The sequence below is a fragment of the Balearica regulorum genome, chromosome 2 (genome assembly GCF_011004875.1).
Source record: "Balearica regulorum gibbericeps isolate bBalReg1 chromosome 2, bBalReg1.pri, whole genome shotgun sequence".
In the NCBI taxonomy this organism is placed as follows: Eukaryota; Metazoa; Chordata; class Aves; order Gruiformes; family Gruidae; genus Balearica; species Balearica regulorum.
In genome coordinates, this window is record NC_046185.1 from 40,427,186 (window position 1) to 40,448,914 (window position 21,729).

Here is a 21,729-nt window from a genome sequence, read left to right on the forward strand (position 1 = left end):
AGCCTTTTCTTATTCCCTCTTGGCACTGCAATCCATCCTTGCATCACACTAAGCTATTTGCTCAATTTCTTGCATCATTGCGTTCCACAAGTTAATTTTTCATTACAGAAAGGGAAAGGCTTTTCATTTGAACATTTTGAAGCTACTGTTTAATCACAGAAACCAATTATACAGCTCTTTTGTTCTGTTATTAGAAGAAGATACAAATGGCATCACTGATTCAGTCTCCCTGCTATCATGTTTTTTCTATACATTTCCACTGTACCTCTAGCTATATCTTTACTGCATCTTCAACACCTTTCCATTTGAAGCAGCCCTGGACTTTTTTCTCCCTTCTGATACAATTACCTCACTTTTTCATAATGCTAATGAATTCCTTTCATTGCTCTCTCTTTTTTTTTTTTTTTTTTTTTTTTGGACAGTTACGTTTTTTACATCCCCTTCTTTTTGAGATACAACAATGAAAAGTGAATTCAGTATTCAAGGTGAGTTTGGAGTATCAACATACATAAAAGAATATATTATCTTTTCCTATTTATTCTTGGTCTCATTCTTAATGCAGCCTAACATCTAATTAACTTTTCTGACCACCACTGCACAATAAATACCCTTCCTAATTGTCCTGTCCGCGATAACCTGTTTTTCTTTAAAGGTTAAAAGTAATTGAAAACCAGAATAAACTGCATAGAGTTAAGAGAGGATAAAAGATCTACATACAATATGTGGCCACATATTTAAATCCAACATGTTCTTGCACCACACTTAGACTTCTTTGCATAATAAATTCTACTTTTCTAGGACATTCTAGATTTTTCCACAATTTTTGCTAATCTTCACTAACCTACACAACTTTCTATTTACTTTTTGTCACATCACCACTTACCTCACTTAAAGCAAATATGTGCTCACCAATGCATAAATTCTGAGAGTGCTGAGTTCAGAACTACAAAAGTCATATTACTGCTTGTGCACATTCAAATAGCACGTGGTTACTCACACAGCACTCATCAATCCAGAAAGCTTTGAAAAATGTAGCAGAGTGCCTGGAAGTTCATTCAGAAACTCACTTTTCCCTATCTCTGTTGGAAAGTTTAACTGTTCAGCTAAGAAGCAGACCCCTTCTGTGTGCTTGAAATTACAGTGATGAACTTTCAGCTGGTAATTGTAAGCTGAAAATGAACCCAAAAGGTATGCATGAAGTCACCTCTTTCCTTCTAGTACCTAGTCTGAAATCTCTATGAAGCTCTCAGGTCAGAGGAGAAATCTGGTCCATCTGAATCTCAGATTTTTAGAGCCACAGATAGTGTAAATTTGGTATGCTTAACAGATGAGAGTCAAAACTTGCCTGTGAAAGCAGCCTATATTTTGAAAAATATTCTTCCGAAGGGTCTCTTTTTCTTGTGTATGGAGTTGTGGAAGGTACATTTGATTCTACAGGCTGAATAAAGTCAGAAAAAAATCAGAGGAAAACTGGAAAAATAAGTGAGGCCAGATGGTCAGGACCAGATTGCATCAGGCTCAAGAAATTATGATCTACCCAGCAGGAAGCACAGAGCTGAGCTGATCATGGTGAAAAGCCACAGTAAACTGAGATTGAGTTATGGGTAACGCCCTGTGCTTGAAATTCCAGACACTGCGTGAAGGTGACAGTCATGCAGTACTATGTCCCTAACAAAAGTATAACACAAAGAAGAAAAAGGAAAATACAACATCCAAGTGGACTAATATTAAGTTGGTGCGACATCCTCCTTGGCCTGTGGGAAATGAATGCACTCACATAAGTGGACTGTTGCAGACCCCGCAGCAGTGGCACGTCTAGCAATGGTTCACACGAAGATGGTGGAAAATGGCCTGATCATCCTGTGGTAGTATTGTATATCTGAACTTAAAGATTTATAAAATAGTTTTGGTATCACCAGATGGTATAATGGAGAACCAGAGAGACCATGCTTTATTCCTCCTTTCAGGAGGAAAGAAAGAGAAAAGCAGAGCAGGTATGGGCAGTGAGCAGCAATGCCACCAATGAAAACAAAGAAATAATTTGCAAAGAAAGAAATCAGAAATGTCATAATCTTACAACCTCTTTCCAGTAAAAATGGCATGTTAACTGTCTTAATATAGGGGGTGATACAAAAATGATGATGCAATTAAAAAGCTTGGAGAAGCTCAGTGGTCCCTATGCCTGTCTGGTGGAGAGCATATTAAGGTTTTTCTAGAGCAGCAAGAACAGATTGATGAAGCCATGTGGGATGTCATCATCCAAGGCAAATAATCAAAGCTGAATCTCTTCAGATATATTGGGTAACAGGCTATCAAGACATGAGAAGAAGAAGTGGCAAAAAACGGAAACGCAATTAGGTGTTCGTAAACACCTAAAATGCCTATTGAATCGGGCAAATAAACATATACCTATGCTTATGCCTGTATTTAAATCTGGGCAGTGAAAGTGACCTTAAAAAGATGTACAAAAATGATGTCAATTACAAAAAGGGTTATAAATTATTTTAGATAGAGCCCTTCAGGGCCAATAAAAGACAGACATAAAAGTATTCTAATCATTTCTTATAAACAAATGAAAAGATGTGTCAAGCATTATATATCGAAGAGGTTTCCCACCGGAACAATAGGCAACTTTGAGATAGCTGACAAGATGGAACTTGATATTATTGATGTAGAAATGATCATTGGGGAACTCAAAACAGATGCTGTAAAGATTCATAAGACAGCAGTCTAGAAAAAATTAACTGCAGATCTCCTCAGAAACAATGACGAAGAATATCTGCTATAATGATTCAGCTGAACAGGGGAGAAGGACCAGAAAAAAATGAGACTGTGTGGATTTATGAAATAGAGAAGATTGTTAAATGTGTATGGGATCATGATGTTGCCAGCTACAAAGAAACTGCTTTGCACAGTTATGCTGAAAAGGATATGCAGTGCCATGAAGCTCTAGAAAAATGAGCAGTTATCACCCTAGCCACTTTTGAGCAGATCTTATTCCATGCAGTGTCACTGAAGAAAGTGAAGGAATGAATAGCAACAACCAGTCCCCCTAAGATAGCAGATTTTTATTTTTTTCGAGAAATCCACTGAAAGTGTAAATGAGAGATATCTGTAGAAGACTCCAGACTTCACAGAACCCTTAATGAGAAAAAAATGTGATGCAATCCCACCAACAATGAGCAGTCTGATCAAATGTTACCAGTGGGATTAGAAAAAGGTATGTCTTCTTACTCACGCTTTCTAGGTTTGTCTCAGACTTCATTGGATACTGGAGCTTTCATGTGGAAAGCAGCTGACAAGAAGTTTCTTTGGGAGATCTGGACTCCATGGACACATGACTCCCCAGTATGTCAATCAAGAAAAGACTGATAACCGAATGAATTTTATAACTACTAAGTAGAAAACAAAAGTTATGGAAGACATCATCAGTCTGATTGATACCACATCGTAGGAGAAACCTTAGGAAATAGTACTGAGTTTAATTCTACAGGCAGTATGAATGACAACTGCTTCTGTAATGACTCCAGTGCGTGAGGCGATTGCTCCTTTTGAAGGAGACTTAGTGAATACAGAAATCAAGTATCATCAGCTCTATACTATGTATCGTTGCTAGCCTTTTACTAAATGTATATTTGTATGGGTGACAGTAACAGAGCAAAAGAGGTCTGCCTAAAGGAAGATAAAGATCTTTCTCTCTGGATTTTACTAACACTTATGCAGAGTAATTTGGGTAAGAGAACAAAAAATGTTCAGATCCAGAGACAGCTATAACCACCTGATGCTTTGCAAATGAGGACGTGAGCTTTTTTTTTTTTTTTTTTCCTTGAAGTTGCAAAATACAGTTTGCTGAGAGAATTACAAGACAAAGGGGGAAAAAAAGTGAGCCTAGAAAGACTCCCTGCAACAGAAAAAGCCAAGTGGAAATTTTTCCAAAGCAGCAACCTGAACAAATTAATGGGACTGGCCCAGCTCATTTAGAAATACAATGTTTAGACTGGCTTTCTCAAAGTAGATGAAATAATTATGGAACAAAATATTTGCATAATTTGCAAATTGAAAATTAGAAACTGCCAGGGTTAATTGTTCTCAAAATTTCCCCTGTGCAGGATCAGTTGACAAAATACTCTATAATCCATTTTTAAGTATGATTTCATATACTATAATCACAAAGGGAAAAAAAACTCCATATTTTAAAACTCTTTGACCAGTACTTCATAATCTTTGAGTACTTCATTTTCTGTGAAAGGTGTGGCTTGGTATATAATTTCCCTACTTAATTTAAAAAGAAAAAAAATAAAAGCAATCTACTTGCAACATTTAATCAATGCTTTACTTGTATTTCATTATCAGCATGTGAAAACTTAAATTTCTGTAATAAACTTTGCCTTTTAACCAAGATTACTAACTCCATGAGCTAGCAGCATGAAGGCTTTTTCCTGGATGGGATGGGATGGATCTTTGTGTCACATGTTGACAGCAGTAATGTGTAGTAACTGTTTAAGTGGAGGTCCCAAAGGTGGCAGAAATAGGATTGTGAAGCCTTGTGTTGGATACCTGGTAATGGTGAAAGCAAGCCCAGCCTGCTATCCTCTACTTGCCTGAAGCCAGTGCAATTTTTTGGTACATGTCAGTTCCCAGTAGAGTATAGATTAGTGTTGCAGGTGCAGTGTGGTCCTTGCCTTGGAATAGTAATGTTACATTAGTATTCTGACAGAATATGAAATTTTCTCAGGAATTGACAGTGAAAAACAATTTAAGTGGTTTATAAACTATTAAAACTCAGTTGAATTGAGAACAGAATTTCATGTGAATTGCAATGTTAGGAATTCTGAAAAAAAAGTTTCATTAATTTCTTACTACACAAGTTATCAGCCACCTCCTAAATCACTCTAACCTCTATACAATAGGGTATACTTATACGTGTGGATGTTTAGTCTCTGCTTTCTGGTGACCACTGTTTCAGGGTTTGCTGTTTCTGGGGGAAAGGGCTGCATTTTAGGTTTCCTAAGCAATTGGAAACTGTACATTGATCATGTAATGTTTTACACTCTTCCATTTCTGTTTGTATTACTTTTTATTTTTTATTTTTATATGAAGCTACTATAATTAATTCCGATTTTTTTTCCACACTTCTAATAAGAATTCTCACGTAGTCAATACAGAGATTTACTGAAGAAATGTGGTTAACTGAAGTCACTATTCTACACTACTCATTCAATTATAAATGTTTTATCAAGAGCAACATATGCAACAATTAAGTACAGAAAATAATAGACAGACAAAATTTATGTGCTTTTGAAGTCAATGCACAATGATGTCCTCCCGGACCTCACATTGGTATGTGTAGGAGGCAGCTCCAGAACCAGTTAGCTGGAGCAACCAGGTTCTTTACTCCAAACACGAGCAGAAGTGATCACTTCAATGAAGATGCAGACAGCAGGGACGCCCTGACTTTTTGTCAAAAGTTAGCAAAAAAGAAGCAGAAAAAGGATCAGCAAACATTGCCACAGCAAGTCTAGTTACATGGCCTTAAGAAAAATGCCAGAAGGAAAACTTCAGTATTAGAGGTAAACTTTGAAATCTTGCACAAAAAAAATCACCCTTTGTTGTTTACTTCCTCTTGTTTTCTGGAAAACAGATGCATGCAGTCATTGGTACAAGCTTGTTTACAAAGTAGCACCTAATTTTTTCATCTATTCTTTCCTGTAAAAAAAAAAACCCTTCATAAAAACAGAAAGTCACAATTTATTTTCCTTGAGATCTAACTGGTTTGATGTTAAGAAAGTGAGAGATTGTGTGTTACCACGAACATATCATGGTTTATTGGAATAGCTGCACTTTGAAGTCTTTTTTGAAAATAGCAAAGCCTACTTTTCAGGAGACGGTATTGGAGATGTTTGCACCACAACAGGGAAGATATGGCCTTCGGAAGATTTAGTATATAAAAGTTGTAATTTGGTATCACGGGATGGCTTGTTAAAAGTGCAGGGTTTGTTAATACTGCATTGGGTGTCCTTTTTTGTTTGTTACTGCCTCACAATTTACACTGTATTGAAAGGGGAAAATTAGGCAGGGAGAGCTCATGCCTATAGATCTAAGCACAGCCTTACAACACAATTGTTACAACAGCTTAAAAGCAACTGTAGTACATAGTTCTCTTTACTCTAGCCAATGCTTTGACTTCACAAAAATGTTACTAAAAAGGCCTTATGGCAACATCAGAGAAAAACTACAAGTGATCAAGTCTTTGCAAAATGAATCCCAATACGGTGCAGTTAGTTTCAGTCCACAAAAACACACAGAAAGCAGAGTGCTTCCAGCCTCTCCGCGTTGGTTTTTTCCCTGATCTGCCAGAACTCTTCATGTCTCCATTCCCCTGCATTCAGTTGACTTATCTTTAGAAAATATTTTGCAATTTTAGTATTAATCAACAGTGCTTAACAGTCAAGTAAATGCACTGGTTTTATTTCTGCACAAGAAGTATATTAAGCCATAAGGTACTTAAGCAAATGTCTAATGTGAAGTGTATGAACAATCTCATTGCTGCATTTTGTCTTCATAGCTCGATTTGTTGGGGTTGCTCACATGCATGTGAGCTTATGCATTGCTGAATCACATTATGAAAAAAAACTTTTCTGAACACTGTAATGTATATGTTTTGAAATAATTAGATAAGGACCTTCCCTGGCTTCTAACTCATAGTTTCATAAAAGTCAGAAACCAGCTTTTAGTTCACCTATTCTGACCTAGTCATGTGCACTACTTTTATTAAGGGCCCCATAACATGACTAAAGGCATGATTTAGCCCATTTTTCATTCCAGAAATAGGAAACTGTGTGACATAGCACTGTGCTGGAAGACAAAGGCACAGTGGGCCCCTGAGTGAGCAGGACGTTGATGAACACCGTCCTCCCCTCTGCCTGGTCGCAGCACCTCACCCCTGCACTTGGCCACTACCACGGTTGCAGCCAGAGCCTCTCTTCAGAGGACACAGCTAATCGAGGTGCTGAGCTATAAATCACACCTGCTTTGTGACACTGGGCACTTCTTCCAGCATAGCTATTTCAATTTTTTTCCTTTGTTTTGTTTTCTACTATCCTGCCATGCTCACACTGGAGCAATTTGCCACATGCAGAAACGAGCCTTGTCCACAGCTTGCCTGCCTGCCTTAATTACATGCTCAGCACCACCAGCCTGTTAATTTTTTTTTCTCAACATACCATTAGCATAGTAACACATCTTATCTTTCTGGGTACTTCAGGATAACAAAATAACCATTCTATTATTGAAGATGCATTCGTAGACATTTATAGTGAGCCATAGCCTAGGTGAGGCTTAGGTGGCAGCCAAGAGGTTTATTTTCCACCATGCTTTGGAGACATGTAGAGCTTCTTCAGGGAAGAAAAAAGTAGGCAAAGGGGTTTGTCCTGCCCACCCTGGTGTGAAAGCCGGAGCGGGACTGAAGTGTCTGCATGGATCAGGTGGGGGCCAGTTCAGGTTTCCTTCTGTATCTTTCAGGAAGCAGGATTAAAGACCTTGTCTTCAAGGCAGTGGTGTGACAAGTAGGAAACATTGAGTTATTTCTTCCCTGTGTCACTGATTCACTGTCTGACTGTGTTCAATCCCTGTGAGCCCCCCATCAGGCCCGGGGTGCTCTCCCACCCCAGGATGCAGCCAGCTGCTTGGCCCTGCTCTGCTGCCCCAGGGAGTCACCAGCACTTCCAACCCCCAGAGAGCCCCTGACCCCCTGACACACTCTTCTTCATTTAGGAAAAGTATTCAGTGCTTCTTTTCTCTTGACCATTTAGATTGCAGACTTTTTGGGGTGGGGGTTAAGCCTTGCTTTATTTTTTCATCCTAGTATGTTAGGACCCAGTTTAGGGCTGATGATAGAAAAAAAGGAACAAATTCACATGCAAAATTGGTTTGGTTGCTGGTGAGCACAAACTAGCCAGTATTAGTGCAATGTCCTTCTAGATACGTCAGGCAATAAGGAGTCTCTCAGCTCAACAGCCATGGTCTGGATTGACTGGGCAAGAGTTTTGATGCAGCTGCATTTAAAGGCTGTGGATGTAACTGCTTGCATTTTATTATGTTTGACAATTGCCTGTAGGTTACCTCCCTGCATTATATGTTAATATAACCTTTGCTATTCACTGTCTTTCCCTGGATCTAGTGCAGTTGGATGAGATAGCACAATAAATTCTTTTAAAGTTCAAACCCACTCTAAACCAGTCACTATTTGTGGCTTGGTAGGTCTGGTAGTATTCAAGAACAATATTTAACATCCTGGAGAATTCTAGACACTCAGTTGTGCTAGAACTATATCCTAGTGTAGTTCAGACTTAGGATGAAGGTGACTCTACACTAATTAAATTTCCTTGGATGTAGAGATGTGGCTGCTGATTAGCAGGACCAACAAGAGCTCTGAAATCCCTCCTTGTGCTGTTCTCCTTCACAGCAGCCAACAGGACAGGCCACGTGTCCCCTGCATTGACTCAGTACTTCAGAAATGCCCTCCCATGGAAAAACCCAATATCTCTGGAAATAAGACAGACACAAGAAAGCCCTGTTCTCTCCCACCTCATCTGCATACTCCTGACAGAGTACTTGCTCCCTGATACTTTCCTTAATTCTTAGAACTTCTTTTACTGAGGTCATGTCAGAACGCCCCTGTTGGAGGACTATTTCCAGATTGGCTGCCTACCTAAAGATTCTGCATTTTTCCATATCACAAATAGGCATAACCACCTTTTCACAACATTAGGATACCTGCATTAATTAGTGGTTTCAAACAGGTTCTCAACCAGCAAGAAAGCTGCAATAGACCAGGGAGACAATGAGGTTTTGACCATTATCCCCCTTAGCACACAGTGAGTGGAAGACACAGCTCCAGCATAGGTAACAATGACATTGGAACACCATAAAATATCAGAACTATCCATTTTCAAATATAATTGAGGCATAAAACATCCAGCATGTATGCAGAATCCCAGATGGGAAAAATGCTTTTACAGAGTATTTCTTATATACAAGATAGTCTATTGGACTTTTAGATACTAGAGCTTACTGACAAAATGTTTATGTTATGAAATTGCAAGATAGCTTAAAGCACCTTCAGAGTTTATCCTCTTCAGAGGCTTTTGACTAAATTAATCCTAGCAATAGGGGATAGGAAGTGACCTGACAGCATCTCTTACATCTCCTGCACTGCATCATCATAAGTACTCCTAGTTTGTCTCTGACTTCTTCAGCAAAAAATCCAGTGATGAGGAGTCCACAGAGTGCCTCCATTACCTGCTCAGGCCCTGAACCAGCTTAATCATTGCAAAATGTTTTTTAATTTTCAGAAATCTAATTCTGCTTAAGATTACTTAATTTGCTTTTATTCTATATTCCCATCCCCAAGGAAATTGGGAAATTTTCACTGCCACCTTTTATTAAGGTAAACTCTTATACATAGGAAGATTCCTATCCCATCTCTTATTGTCCTCAACTTTTATTTCATTGTTATATTTTCCAGACTTCTTGTTTTACTATTCTTTTCTAGACTTAGCTCAGATTTGCCTCTCAGGCTAGTACGTAGGTTTCAGGTCAGTTGAGGTGAGTAAAGGTGAATAACTGCTGATGTCCTGCAGACAACATTCCTATCATACGGCTCAGAGACATTGCGTTGTCAATGGTATCACCTTACTGTATCATTCCATTTGTAGCCCACCCTTTACCCCTAAATCCTTTTGTGCCCAGTCAGTATTTTCTCCATTAATCAACTATGGATACTTTATTTAACAAACTAAGGGATGAGAAAATCCCAAACGTGTCTGCCAGGACTAAAGCAGTAATGGCAGGTATGTCTGGTGTCTCACAAGGCTCGTTGGCTTTTCACATGAAGTCTACAACTGATATGCCTCTTTTTGAAGTAAACCCCCAAATGATCATGAATTACATCTAAATGAATCATAGAAAATGTTCTCTGAAAGAAAGTGAATGCACATGTACCTGTGTATACATTTTAGCAGAGAATAACAATAAGATGCTGAAAAAAGGAAAGGCATTCATTGGCAGCTACAGCATACACAAATTGCCATTTTCCTCAGACTTGCACAGCTCTTTTATTCAAACAGAATTGCAGGCTTTATGAGAGTGAAACAATTTAAATTGCAGTGGCCAGCTAAAAGTGGCTTACATGTAAATGAGAACCCAAGAAATGGACAAATTTCCTACCGTCTCTCCCTAGGTCAAAGTTTATTCCTCCTCCTTTTTAATCTCAGTTTGCAAATGAATATTGCAATGCATTTGGAAGGAAGATTTTTCAGCAGTCTCTTTCTCTTTCAATGTAAATCACTTTTCTCCTTTTCTACTTACACAACAGATGGGTAGGATTATCCCTGGGAAAACAAAGCAATGCATTCTTGTTGAGAAACCTCACAAAGTGAGCAGAGCTTAGAGGATCACAGGTCCAAGATAATAGGAGAGGGTGGAGATGCCTTAGATAAGGTTATCACACTCTGGTGTTGATTCTCCTGGTCAGAAATACCTATACAAAATTAATTCTGTGTGCTAACACATATCCTAGCACTCTGAAGGGGTATAGGCACCAGACTTACTCTGTAGATTGATCTGTGCATATTTAATATACGTGACTGTCATCTCTTGGATTTGCTGTGAAAGGAAGCCAGAAGGGAGGAAAAAAGGAAACATTTAGCACTGGCAAGGGAAGCATGTGTTCCTGGTCACATCGTAGCAGTGACCTTGTGCTTGTGTATTCTTTTTTTTTTTTCACCTTTACTACTTCGTTCATATCCAAATGTATGGAATTCAGTTCCTCTATTGACACAGTATAAAACCAGAGGAGCTGAAATTATGGCTTTGTGGAAGGGAGCACAGGACTGTCTATGGGAAACAACAAGGAAGGAGAGGGGATGGCTCATAGATGCAACTCAACGATATTGGTCTAAAAAGGTAAAAGAAAGTCTTGAGGTCCTGCTTTGTTCATCCAGATCATCAGCTGCATGTCTTGTAAAGTATGTGAGAGTACATGTATTATAAAGTACACATGAGAGTGGTTCTACTGGATCAGACCAAACATTCCTCTGGCCCCAAATCCTTGTTGTCACAGTGACCAGCAGCAGGTCCTTAACAAGGGCTTTGATATACAGCAGGTTGGCAAGGTTAAAATGGAAAACATTAATTTGCCTCTGAAAAGCAAATATTTCTTCTTTTGTCTATTGATGCCTTAACTTCAAAAATATGGCAGTCCTTTCACTTGTCACTATTTAATTTCATTTGTCACCATTGATGGGCATCAAGGAGTTATTTTTCGTTGCATCTTGGATTCCTATTTTATAAAATCTAATTTATGTTAAATTCAAAGAACAAGATTTAAAATAAAAAGGATGATTTAGTATTAATTTTGTCTATATAAAGCAATAGTTTAGAATCTTACAGTTTCAATCAAATCCTGAATTTCAGTCCTCTAAAGATGTATTAAGGGATATTATATAAATAATCCATATGTATTTTTCAAATAGATTTTTATTGATAGCATCAAAACATTACTTGGTGCTGTGATTTATACTGCACATATGAAAGATAACTGGCACCATATGTATTAATGCATGCACAGACATGCACCATCCACTGTGTGCCCGCAATGGAAAAGTGGAAAAGTGACACATTTCTATAAAGAAAAAGCACCAAAGAAGATATTTGCATATTACCTTTCCCTTAAAAATTAATCTTTACTGATGCAAGTTTGCTCAGCATGAGCAGAAAATAGGCAGTTACATAGGAAATAGTTGCAGCAGGAGGCTAACTGGCTGGATTTGCCCTCTGTCGTCTGCTACAAATGGACCCTCCAGGAAGTTTTCAGAGCTAAGATTATCATGGTCTGGGACCAAGGGATAGATGCTTTTTACTGCCCCTGTGGTTGCTGCACTTATTGAAATTAAAAACTGCGAGAGTACAATCAGAATTTAAAACAAAAATTTCCTCTTCCTCAAGGAGTGATTCCATTTTCTTCATTTATAAATCAAGTCTCCAGTCATGGCATATTAATTATGATGCTCCACCTGTTCTATTGGCTTACCCACGTAAAAAGAGGCAAAATATCTTGCACAGAAGAGCTTTAACAATTTAATTTTTAGGCTGGCTTATTGGAATGTCTTTACTCCTTCATCCTTTCCCCTGGCCTCTACATCTGCCTGGTCTGTTAAGTTTTTGGTGTTTGTGGCAGATGGGTGTTTCTAGCACTTCCTTATATTATCAAGACTATCCCAGAGATACATGGTCCAGGCTCATCAGTGCGACCACAGGAGCTGATGTCTCCCTCATCCTCCAGCCTCACCAAGGCAGACAAATACCCTAAAGCGGGGTGACCATGGTAGCAGGGTAGAATTTACCCCAGCATGCTGTACAGCCATTTCATGGAGCTCAGCACACACACCCCCACACCCCCCCCACCATGCAAATCTTGACCGAATTCATGCTGTCTGCTGTAATTCCTCTGGGATCATCCAGTCTGCTAAGAGCAGCAGTTCCCAAGCATCCCTCATGCTGCTTTGAGGGTATGGGAAATGGAGGGTGCTTTGCATCTACCAGGGGGTGGTGAAAAAAGTGACTATTTTTATGTAAAATGCAGTTCATACAGAGGCTTAGAGTTCAGAGGAAAGAGTCTAAAATAAATCATGGCCTGCGGAAATAATATATCAGGAAATTATTAGAATTTAAACATTTCAGAAGTATTTAAGAATTCCAGCTCAATATCTCAACTTTTTTTCTGACACTTCTACTCCATGTAGCCTATTAAATAGCTAGTCAGAAAATTGAGGTTTTTTCCTCCCCTGATTTTGCAGTCCGTTCCTGCTGCAATGCATGAATTTGCCTTAGCTCCTTGTAATTAGGTTGGCAAGTTAGAAACTGATCAGAATATCAGATATTTAGAAAACTTGATTTAGGAAAAGCTCTGACAAAACAAATATTCTAATCTCTTCCTACAAAGTCTCACCTCAGAAAACTCATATTTATAAGAGCATTCATTCATGGTGACCGGCTGTTCCCAAGGGTCAAAGGGACAAAGAGCCAAGTGGGATGTCGTATTGTTTGGCTTCGTGCTATTCTGTTGCTATAGCTCTGTTATAATGTTCTTTCGCAGAACCCAGCTGTGAGGACAACATATACAGCCCATGTAGGAGTATGGGTCATTTTCCAGGGACAAGGGACAAGTGCTATCACAACTGTATGCAGCTTCTCTTTCCTGCCACCCAGACATGAACTCTTTACACAAAATGTGGGTCTTTTGAGACAGTCTGGGAAGGAAGGGTGTGCAGGTGCATACATGTTTGTTATGTACTTGTGTTTGCGTGTGTGTATTTTTCTTAATTAACTGTCCTTCTCTACGATTTTAAGGCTTGGGGATTGGATTTGGTTTGTTTTCTTCATGGGAGGGAGGTGGCACAGAGCCACTTTCCAGCCTGCCCTTCACTGCCCTTTGTTACCCCGCAGGCCAGCTCCAGCAATTGTCTGTCTCACCCACTGGCACTGTCCTTCCAGCGCTCCCGTCAGCCCTCAGCCGACACCATCCATTCGCCTTCTCTTCCCTCTCAATATGTGTTTGATTGCCCTACCCCCTCTCCATTGATTTTGTTTTTTCCTTTCAGTCAGGCTTCTCTCATTCTTCAACATATGCTTCATAACTTTCCCAGCTGTTGTTTTTCTTTCTCTTTTTCAGACATTTTCTCTCTCTTTGATTCCCTTCTCAGCCCTATCCAGGACTGTCATTTGTGTATGTCATCCTTCTGTCATTCATATGGACTACAACTGCCTTCCCAAACTCGGCTTCCATAATAAATGGTACTAACTGAATTAAGTTGCCACCTCCAAGCAAATTAAAACATTTCAAGACAGAGGTCCTTTTTGTCTTCTTTGTCCAACATTTAATTTGCACATCTGTTACTCCCTGAAATGAGTATTCTGCTTATGCTATGCTTCCTTCCTGTATTACCCTGAATTCTGCTACCATTTCAGACTACCTCAGTAATGTAATAACGTAATATGAATTATTTTTTATTACAGTGTGCTTCTAGGCTATTTATTGGTCAATGCAACACTTGAACCACAACCCCAATCTGCATTCCTGTAAACATTTCCCAACACAGAAGCACTATCTCTTAACCAAACCCAAAGACTTGCTGTGTAAAAATCATTCCAGTGTTAGGGCTGACTATATTTCAGTTTTAAACTCTCATAATAAACAGCTGTGAGGCTGAGTTATTGACATAGTTTACCTGTGACTGTAAATCAGACTCAACAGATGTTTATTCCTTCATATTCTATTAAGCATCTGAGATTATCCTTGAAATATATTGGAATAATCAGAATTTGAGACATATTCATTTACTCCAAGAGGATCTGCTGATAATAATGTCCTTGTAATTACACCACTACAAGCATTCTCAGCAAGGACATAATTTTTTCTATCACGATCCTTTAAAATATTTATAGCTGTTGATTTACCATTATGTCAGAGTATTTCCTTGCCCTTTAGCCTATCTCAGTACACTTTCCTACAGAATGGTAAGTATCTGGCATTTGAGATTCTTTGGTTACTAAAAGAGAATTTATGGCTAGCAGCTGACATGGGAATGTATGTGGTAAGTAAAGTGGCAGTTTTTTCTATCTGACTTACATAATTTTTGGAGTTCTTTGACAGCTTCTAAGACATAACAGTCCAAACGCAAAGACAGAAATTAACTATTATTTTTCTGCAAAAGACAATGGGCAACCTCCCAATGCTAAAGTGATAGGAAACATCCAGAAAAGAATGATGAAAAGTATTAGGAACCTGGAAAATCTTCCTAATTCTGAGAGTAAAGAAGTTTAATCTATTTAAGCTTTGGGAGCATAAACAAACTGCAAGGGCCCCCCATCTCAAGGCCCTGTTCACAGAAGATCAGTACGCAACCCATGTGTCATGATTGGAGGTAGCCCTCGTGCTGGCTCTCTACACAGAAATAAATTTTACTCTGGCTGAACAACCTCAAAGGAATTATCTTTACCTGGAAGATTAATGAACACCTTCCGCTGAAGTACTTGCTCACCCAAACCGCCCCCCATCTCCCAGGTGTACGAGCAGGATGTATTAGAAGGCAGTGGCAGAGCTAGGAACAGCTGTGGTAGTTAGTGAAGGCTTCCCTCAACCCAACAGCTGAAAAGGTACTCTTATCTGCCTTCTTTAAAAGCTTCAGTTTCACTAGAGGTGCATCAGAGAGAGGGCCTAGATTTGGTGAGACTGATGAAATGAGAAAGAGCATTTGTAATCCAGCACATGGCACATTTGTGTTTATGTGAAATCTTGGTTCAGGTCTCATAAAAATTGTATGTTTGTATGTACACATGTATTTGTTTTTCAAACTGGGATTTTTTTTATGATACAAATTATTTCATCAAAGAAGTTCCTGACAAGATCAGTTTGACATCTTCACCTGTCTTTGTTACTCCATGTTTTCCATTTAAAAATAAGGTGATCTGTAACCAGTGGCATATGCAAAGCCTTTGTGGGTTTTGGGTGAATACCTTATAGTTGGATTATTCTGCACCTCTGAGGAGTGAGCTCTGATCAAAGTGAACGACAACCCTCCCTGAGTGGATCTCTAGTGTACAGTAATATAGCTCAAGATTCTTCTCCCTCAGTGTGGAACTACTCTGATCTCTTTCTTTTCTATCCATCTGCTCATTTTCACTTATTCAATACATCTGAAGTTTTCTGTTCTGTATCATATGTGATTAACTATATACTATATATATATTTTTATATATATACAAAATATACTATGCAGGACCTAAAGAGAAAGTGATGACATCACCTTTAAGAAACCAGTCTAAAAAATAGGGCAAAATTGAACCAATGCAGCACAAGCTAAATGAATTAAAACCTGGCACCATGATAGATCTCACATAGTGATTTGGAGATAAGAATTATCATTTATTGTGAGTTTTTTCCTAGTCATCAAGGAGGTTTTGGTCAAAACAACAATCATTATCTTTTTCAACAATGTGGAAGCAAAAATAAAATTCTTGCCGGTGAACTTTGCAGATGTCATAAAGACGATGCCGTGATAATTGATGAGGAGGACAGGTTCAGCTCTGCAGAAGAGCTTGAATCACATGCTAGACTGTGCCCACATTAGGATGAGACTGTATGACACATTTACCAGTGGTGTTTGTATTTTAGGAAACAGTGACTTTGAAGCAGATTTGAGATGAACATGAGCTCAAAATGTGATAGAGTAGCTAAGAAAACAGTGACAATCTTATATCTAAGAGGGAAATACTGAGCAGGAGAGTGTGAGATGGTGTTACCTCATGATGGTTTATTAGCAAAAGTTTTTATTCAGTTCATCTGCCTGCATGTTAGCAACAATGCTAAAGTGATAGGAAACATCCAGAAAAGAATGATGAAAAGTATTAGGAACCTGGAAAATCTTCCTAATTCTGAGAGTAAAGAAGCTTTGGCAGCATAAACAAACTGCAAGACATTAAGCTAGTGGAACACTTTGCAGAAGATTATCTTTGCTGTGCTGGCTGCCCACCAGTATGTTCTTTACCTTGTGGACAGCACAAGGCTGTTTTGCCCTCAGTGAAAAGCAGGGTAGCTGTTTTACCTTCACCGTGGTTGAAAGGGAACACAAGAACCACTGCTGTAAAGTGGCTAGTGCACTATCTTCTTGTTGCTTAACAGTAACTTACCCAACAGTGCCGCACCTTCAGTGAATTCAAAAGTAGGTTAAAAGGTGACGTGGTCAGGACACAAGAGTACAAATGTGGGAAGCTGTCATATTCTTGTGGTTCATTTAAATTAACACAATCTCTTGTGAGACGCCACCTGGAGTACTGCATCCAGCTCTGGGGGCCCCAGTACAGGAGAGACATGGAGCTGTTGGAGCGAGTCCAGAGGAGGGCCACGAAGCTGATCAGAGGGCTGGAGCACCTCTCCTATGAGGACAGGCTGAGAGAGTTGGGGTTGTTCAGCCTGGAGAAAAGAAGGCTCCAGGGAGATCTAATTGTGGCTTTCTAGTACCTGAAGGGGCCTACAGGAAAGATGGTGAGGGACTGTTTATCAGGGAGTGTAGTGACAGAACAAGGGGTAATGGGTTCAAGCTGAAGGAGGGTCGATTTAGATCAGATGTCAGAAAGAAATTCTTTACTGTGAGGGTGGTGAGGCACTGGAACAGGTTGCCCAGAGAGGTTGTGGAGGCCCCATCCCTGGAAGTGTTCAAGGCCAGGTTGGATGGGGCTTTGGGCAACCTGGTCTAGTGGAGGGTGTCCCTATCTGCAGCAGGGGGGTTGGAACTAGATGATCTTTGAGGTCGCTTCCAAGCCAAACCATTCTATGATTCTATGATTCTATAATCCAGTGGCTTGAAGGTGAAGCTGGAAACATTGAGACTTGAAATGAAAACCTAGTTTTCTAGAGATGTTAATTCTATTACATTACAAAGGTTTCTATAAGATCACGTAGAAGTTTTATCTTCGATACATGGAATCCCAGAAGAATATCTTGGATCTGATTTGTCCAAGCAGCCACCTTACCTTTTCCTTTAAAAAAATCAACGTAACTGTAAGGTCAAAAAAGTATGAGGCTTGTTCTCCCATCTTGACATGTGATGCACACAGCCACCATACTGCCAGGAGTATAAATAGTAAGAATTTCTGGACTGAAAATTGGTTTATGGATTATAGTCCTGATGACTTTAAATGATCTTTTATAAATTATGATTTCTTTATAAATGAACCCTTATCATTATAATTTAATGATAAAGAGAGAGAAGACACAGCCAGCTGCAAATGAGATTAAAGTTAGGAAAGGCATGCTGAAGGCTGAGCTCTTACTCTTGCATATCAGCATCACAGCATCACAGCATTAGCATTCTACTGAAATGTAAGCATGTAAACATCTTGCCATCACTGAAGACATGTCTATAGAAAGGCTTCTCAAGGTATATGTTTGTAAGATATACACAATGCCTGTTTGCTTGGGTTTTTTTGTGAAATATGTATTAATATATATTTGTTCTGGTCAATAAACTGCTTCCACTCTGCTTAACAGGACATTGCATTCATCATTTCCTGTTCCTGAACTGCTTTTGCTCTTGTTGATGCCTTTAAACAGCAAAAAAAAAGGAGATCATCCCTCTATTTACTTACAGCCCAAATCTTGTCCCAAATCCTGGTAGCACTTGCAGTGCTACAAAAGCTCACAGAAATGACACTTCTTGTCATTTGCATCCATAGAAGAGTTCAGCTTCAGTGGTTGAAGAGAGGTAAAATTTGCATGTGATTGTTAATTTCACTGAGGAACCTTATGAAAGTATATTCCATTTGCCCCAGACTTTCTTCTTTGAAGGTTAAAATTACATTTTCAGAAACAAGGTATCTTGCATGAGGGGTTTTGCACAGACACACTTATACACATATATACATGGATGCATATTAAAGGACTTGCAGAAAATTTGAGCCAAAATCTGACAGGAATCAATGATGTTCTGTCAGAATCTCAGTGCAGGAGCCTTAGACAGCAGCACTCTCAGCTTTCCCAGAGCAGGACCTGATCTACGAGGTTAATTGTAAGGATTTATTTCATTGAGGGATCAGAAACCCAAAGCTGGCTCTATATAATACTTAAATCCTTTAATGCAACCAGCAGAGCCACAGCGCTCCTGTCCTCTAAAGCTAATGCTTTCTATTAATTCAAGATACCTGTTCATTCATCTTTCTTTCCAGGTCAATTGCTAAAGGAAGGGTTTTGTGGTTGGAAGAAAGGCAAGCTCACACTTCAGAAAGATAGGAGAAAAACTGCTGGCCCCTTTGTAGTCAATAGGACTTTTATCACTGGCTTCAATTCTGGATTTCTCCAAATGTTTTTGTATATGCAAAGTTATATTTGTGTAACTTTTTCTGTACATTTGTTTACCAGATCTGTACATGGAAATAAAATCAGAAACACTTCTGAACTCTGTTTTCACACAGTGATGAAAAGTTTTCCCAGAAAACAACAAACATGAAAAATGGCAGGCATATATGTATTGTTCACTAATAATTTCTATAACATAAATTCAAAGCTCCAATCTATTGACTCCTAAGAATGAGACACTTTCATGGACAACTTTAGGCTGTGTCAAGACAAAATCCTACCTGGAAATCGTCAGAATTTATGATACTCAAAACCTGAATCTGAATTTTGTTCTTTGGCCTGCTTTTTACCAAAAACCAGCAGAACGCAGGGAAATCCTACAAGTGATTACATCTCTTCATCTCACTATGAAGGCAGGGAAATTGGAATGACTTCTGATGAAGAGGACAACGTGCACATTATATTCCTGGACTAGCCCCTTTTCTCTCTATCATTTCAAATAGGTAGTGAAAGCTGACTAATCACATTAACATTTAAGGGCATCATTTTATAATAAAGGCTGGAAGATATCTTTGTTCATACTATTCCATAAACTAGTGACCTGAACAGAAAATACACTTTACGTGAATCTCCCATTTACCTGACTAACAAGCATAGACTAACCAAAGTGTGTAGAAATTACAGTGCAGTTTGTGGAATTCTCGTAACACAGGCTGTAATTCCTCAAATGGTTAAAAAAAAAAAAAAAAAATGTCTGTTAAGAAGTCTGGAGACAGAATAAATACGGTCAGTTCCTTCTGCACCAGAAGAGCTACAAGAACCCCCCATATGTGTTTTTGAGACATTTGCTTTCTGTCAACCTGTTCAGCTAGTCTTTGATATTACTGAAGCAATTATATAATAAGCATTAATGTATTTATAGCAAACAGACACTGTCTGACTAAAAACTAGAAATATTTATGGAAAAACAACATGAGCTACTTATCTGACACACCAATATACCCTTATATCTCAATGGTGTTATGTCTGAAGAATGAGAGGTGATGAGATCAGATGAAAGTTTTACTGAAATGGACTCATGGTTACAAAATATTTTACTGAAAATGGCCTTGCTGCTTCAAGTATGGTGACAAACATTCTGCTACAAGTGGAGTGTGAGTGTATGTAAAAAGATAATTCTATCTACATTTACCTACTCTGATCCCAGTTGGCTGCAAAAAGCAGAAGAATCTTCCTGCCACAGTGGTCACGATTTTCCAGTACTCCTGGGAACCCATCTGTCAGAGCCCGTTTGATTCCTGGATCATCAGCCTTGAAGTTTTTGAACATATCCAGGTTTAATTGGCGGTACTGGAAGTACTGAGCCAGCAGTCTGAAGGCCTCAGTTTGGTGAAACTTTCTGGCTCGGAGAAATCTCAAGATGAAGGCATCATCTGTACGTAAAAACCCAATGTCAGGTCTCGTGATGATCATGTCCCTGACTTGCTGGATATCCTGATGCAAAATGTCTGGGTTTTCATTCAGTTCCAGGCGGGCTTTCTCTATAGTCTCTGGACTAAGTCCAGCTTGCAAATGGGTCATCTCTGCAAAAACCTCTTTTCCAAATCCTTAACTTCAGATATTTTAGTAGGAGAAGTGCTGATCCCATTCAATTGATGGTCTGCTGTGAGCGTGAGCCATTCAGAAGCTTTTTGCTATCAAGCTGACATTTAACAAATGAGAGCAAAGGGCTTTTCCTAGTCTTGCAGAAAGAGTATCAGGCAGTTCACATGTACTATAATCCATCCACAGGAAAGTGGTGTTTATTCCATCACTTACTAAAAGAAAAAGCAAATATATATAAAAAAAATATTAAATATGTATATAAAGCTTACACAAATGCATTTCTGAAATTTATATAGCAATAAAATTGTTCTGTGTGTAAGAGGATAGCAGTCAAATAATTTCAGAATGGGTGCATTTAAGATAAGGCAGTCACTGACGTCTTGAATGTGTATATTCAAGCTTTCAGTAAGGCAATCTGATTAATTGACAATTAATACTAAGCTGTATCAAATTACTATTAGAATACATTTTGCAAAGATGTCTTATAGAAGTGTGGGAGTTTCAGCATCAAGTAACTTCAAGCCCAGGATGACAAAATTAAAAATAATAGTCATTTTTTTCCACCCCTAACAGGAGCTACATTTCAGCTTCCTAAGTATGCAGATTTACACTTATCATAATAAGTATAGCAACTGTTTGATTTGGTTTTATCACCCATACTATCAGCTTGTAGCTTTCCTTGAATTAAACCCTGAGCTCATTGTAAAACTGATTAAAAAAAACCCCAGAACTCCACCAACATCAGGAGTATCTTCTACTTGCTAAAACCTCACTGAAAATATTTCCCATTGAGACTTAACACATCTTCATGGGAAACTTCCCATGAATAAAGTCTTTGATGAATCTAATCCGACAAGGTTGGTGTTTCAGTTGAAGAGATGCACTTTATTCCAAATTCTATTTTTTTTTTTAGTATCTTGTAGCTTTCCTGAATACATAGTTCTGAATTTCATTTTCATTGCTGTACTTTACCTAGAATTTTTTTTACAAGTGTTAGAAGAAAAGCTGCTTAAGCTGTTATGTATGAGCTAAATGGTACAGTGAATCTCTTACATTTCAGTGACATAATTAGCAAGAGGCTGTCATTGAAGTCTGTGTAGTTACACTTGTGTGAAATAAGATCAAGGTCTGTTCCAATGTGAAATATGTGTGAAGAAAGATCAAGATCCATCCAATTTTCAGCCATCACAAAAACAGACAAGCAAACAAAA

General features: G+C 38.7%; 1 protein-coding gene across 1 annotated transcript in view; it reads right to left on the reverse strand.

Moving 5' to 3' along the window:
• The window catches only part of CLVS1 (clavesin 1), a 109,650-nt gene that overhangs the window by 78,177 nt on the left and 9,744 nt on the right, over positions 1–21,729 (reverse strand). The window contains exon 2 of the mRNA XM_075744018.1: positions 20,106–20,730. Within this exon, the coding sequence (XP_075600133.1) occupies positions 20,106–20,494 (389 nt within the window). The 5' untranslated portion in view covers positions 20,495–20,730. The remainder of the gene's footprint in view (positions 1–20,105; positions 20,731–21,729) is intronic.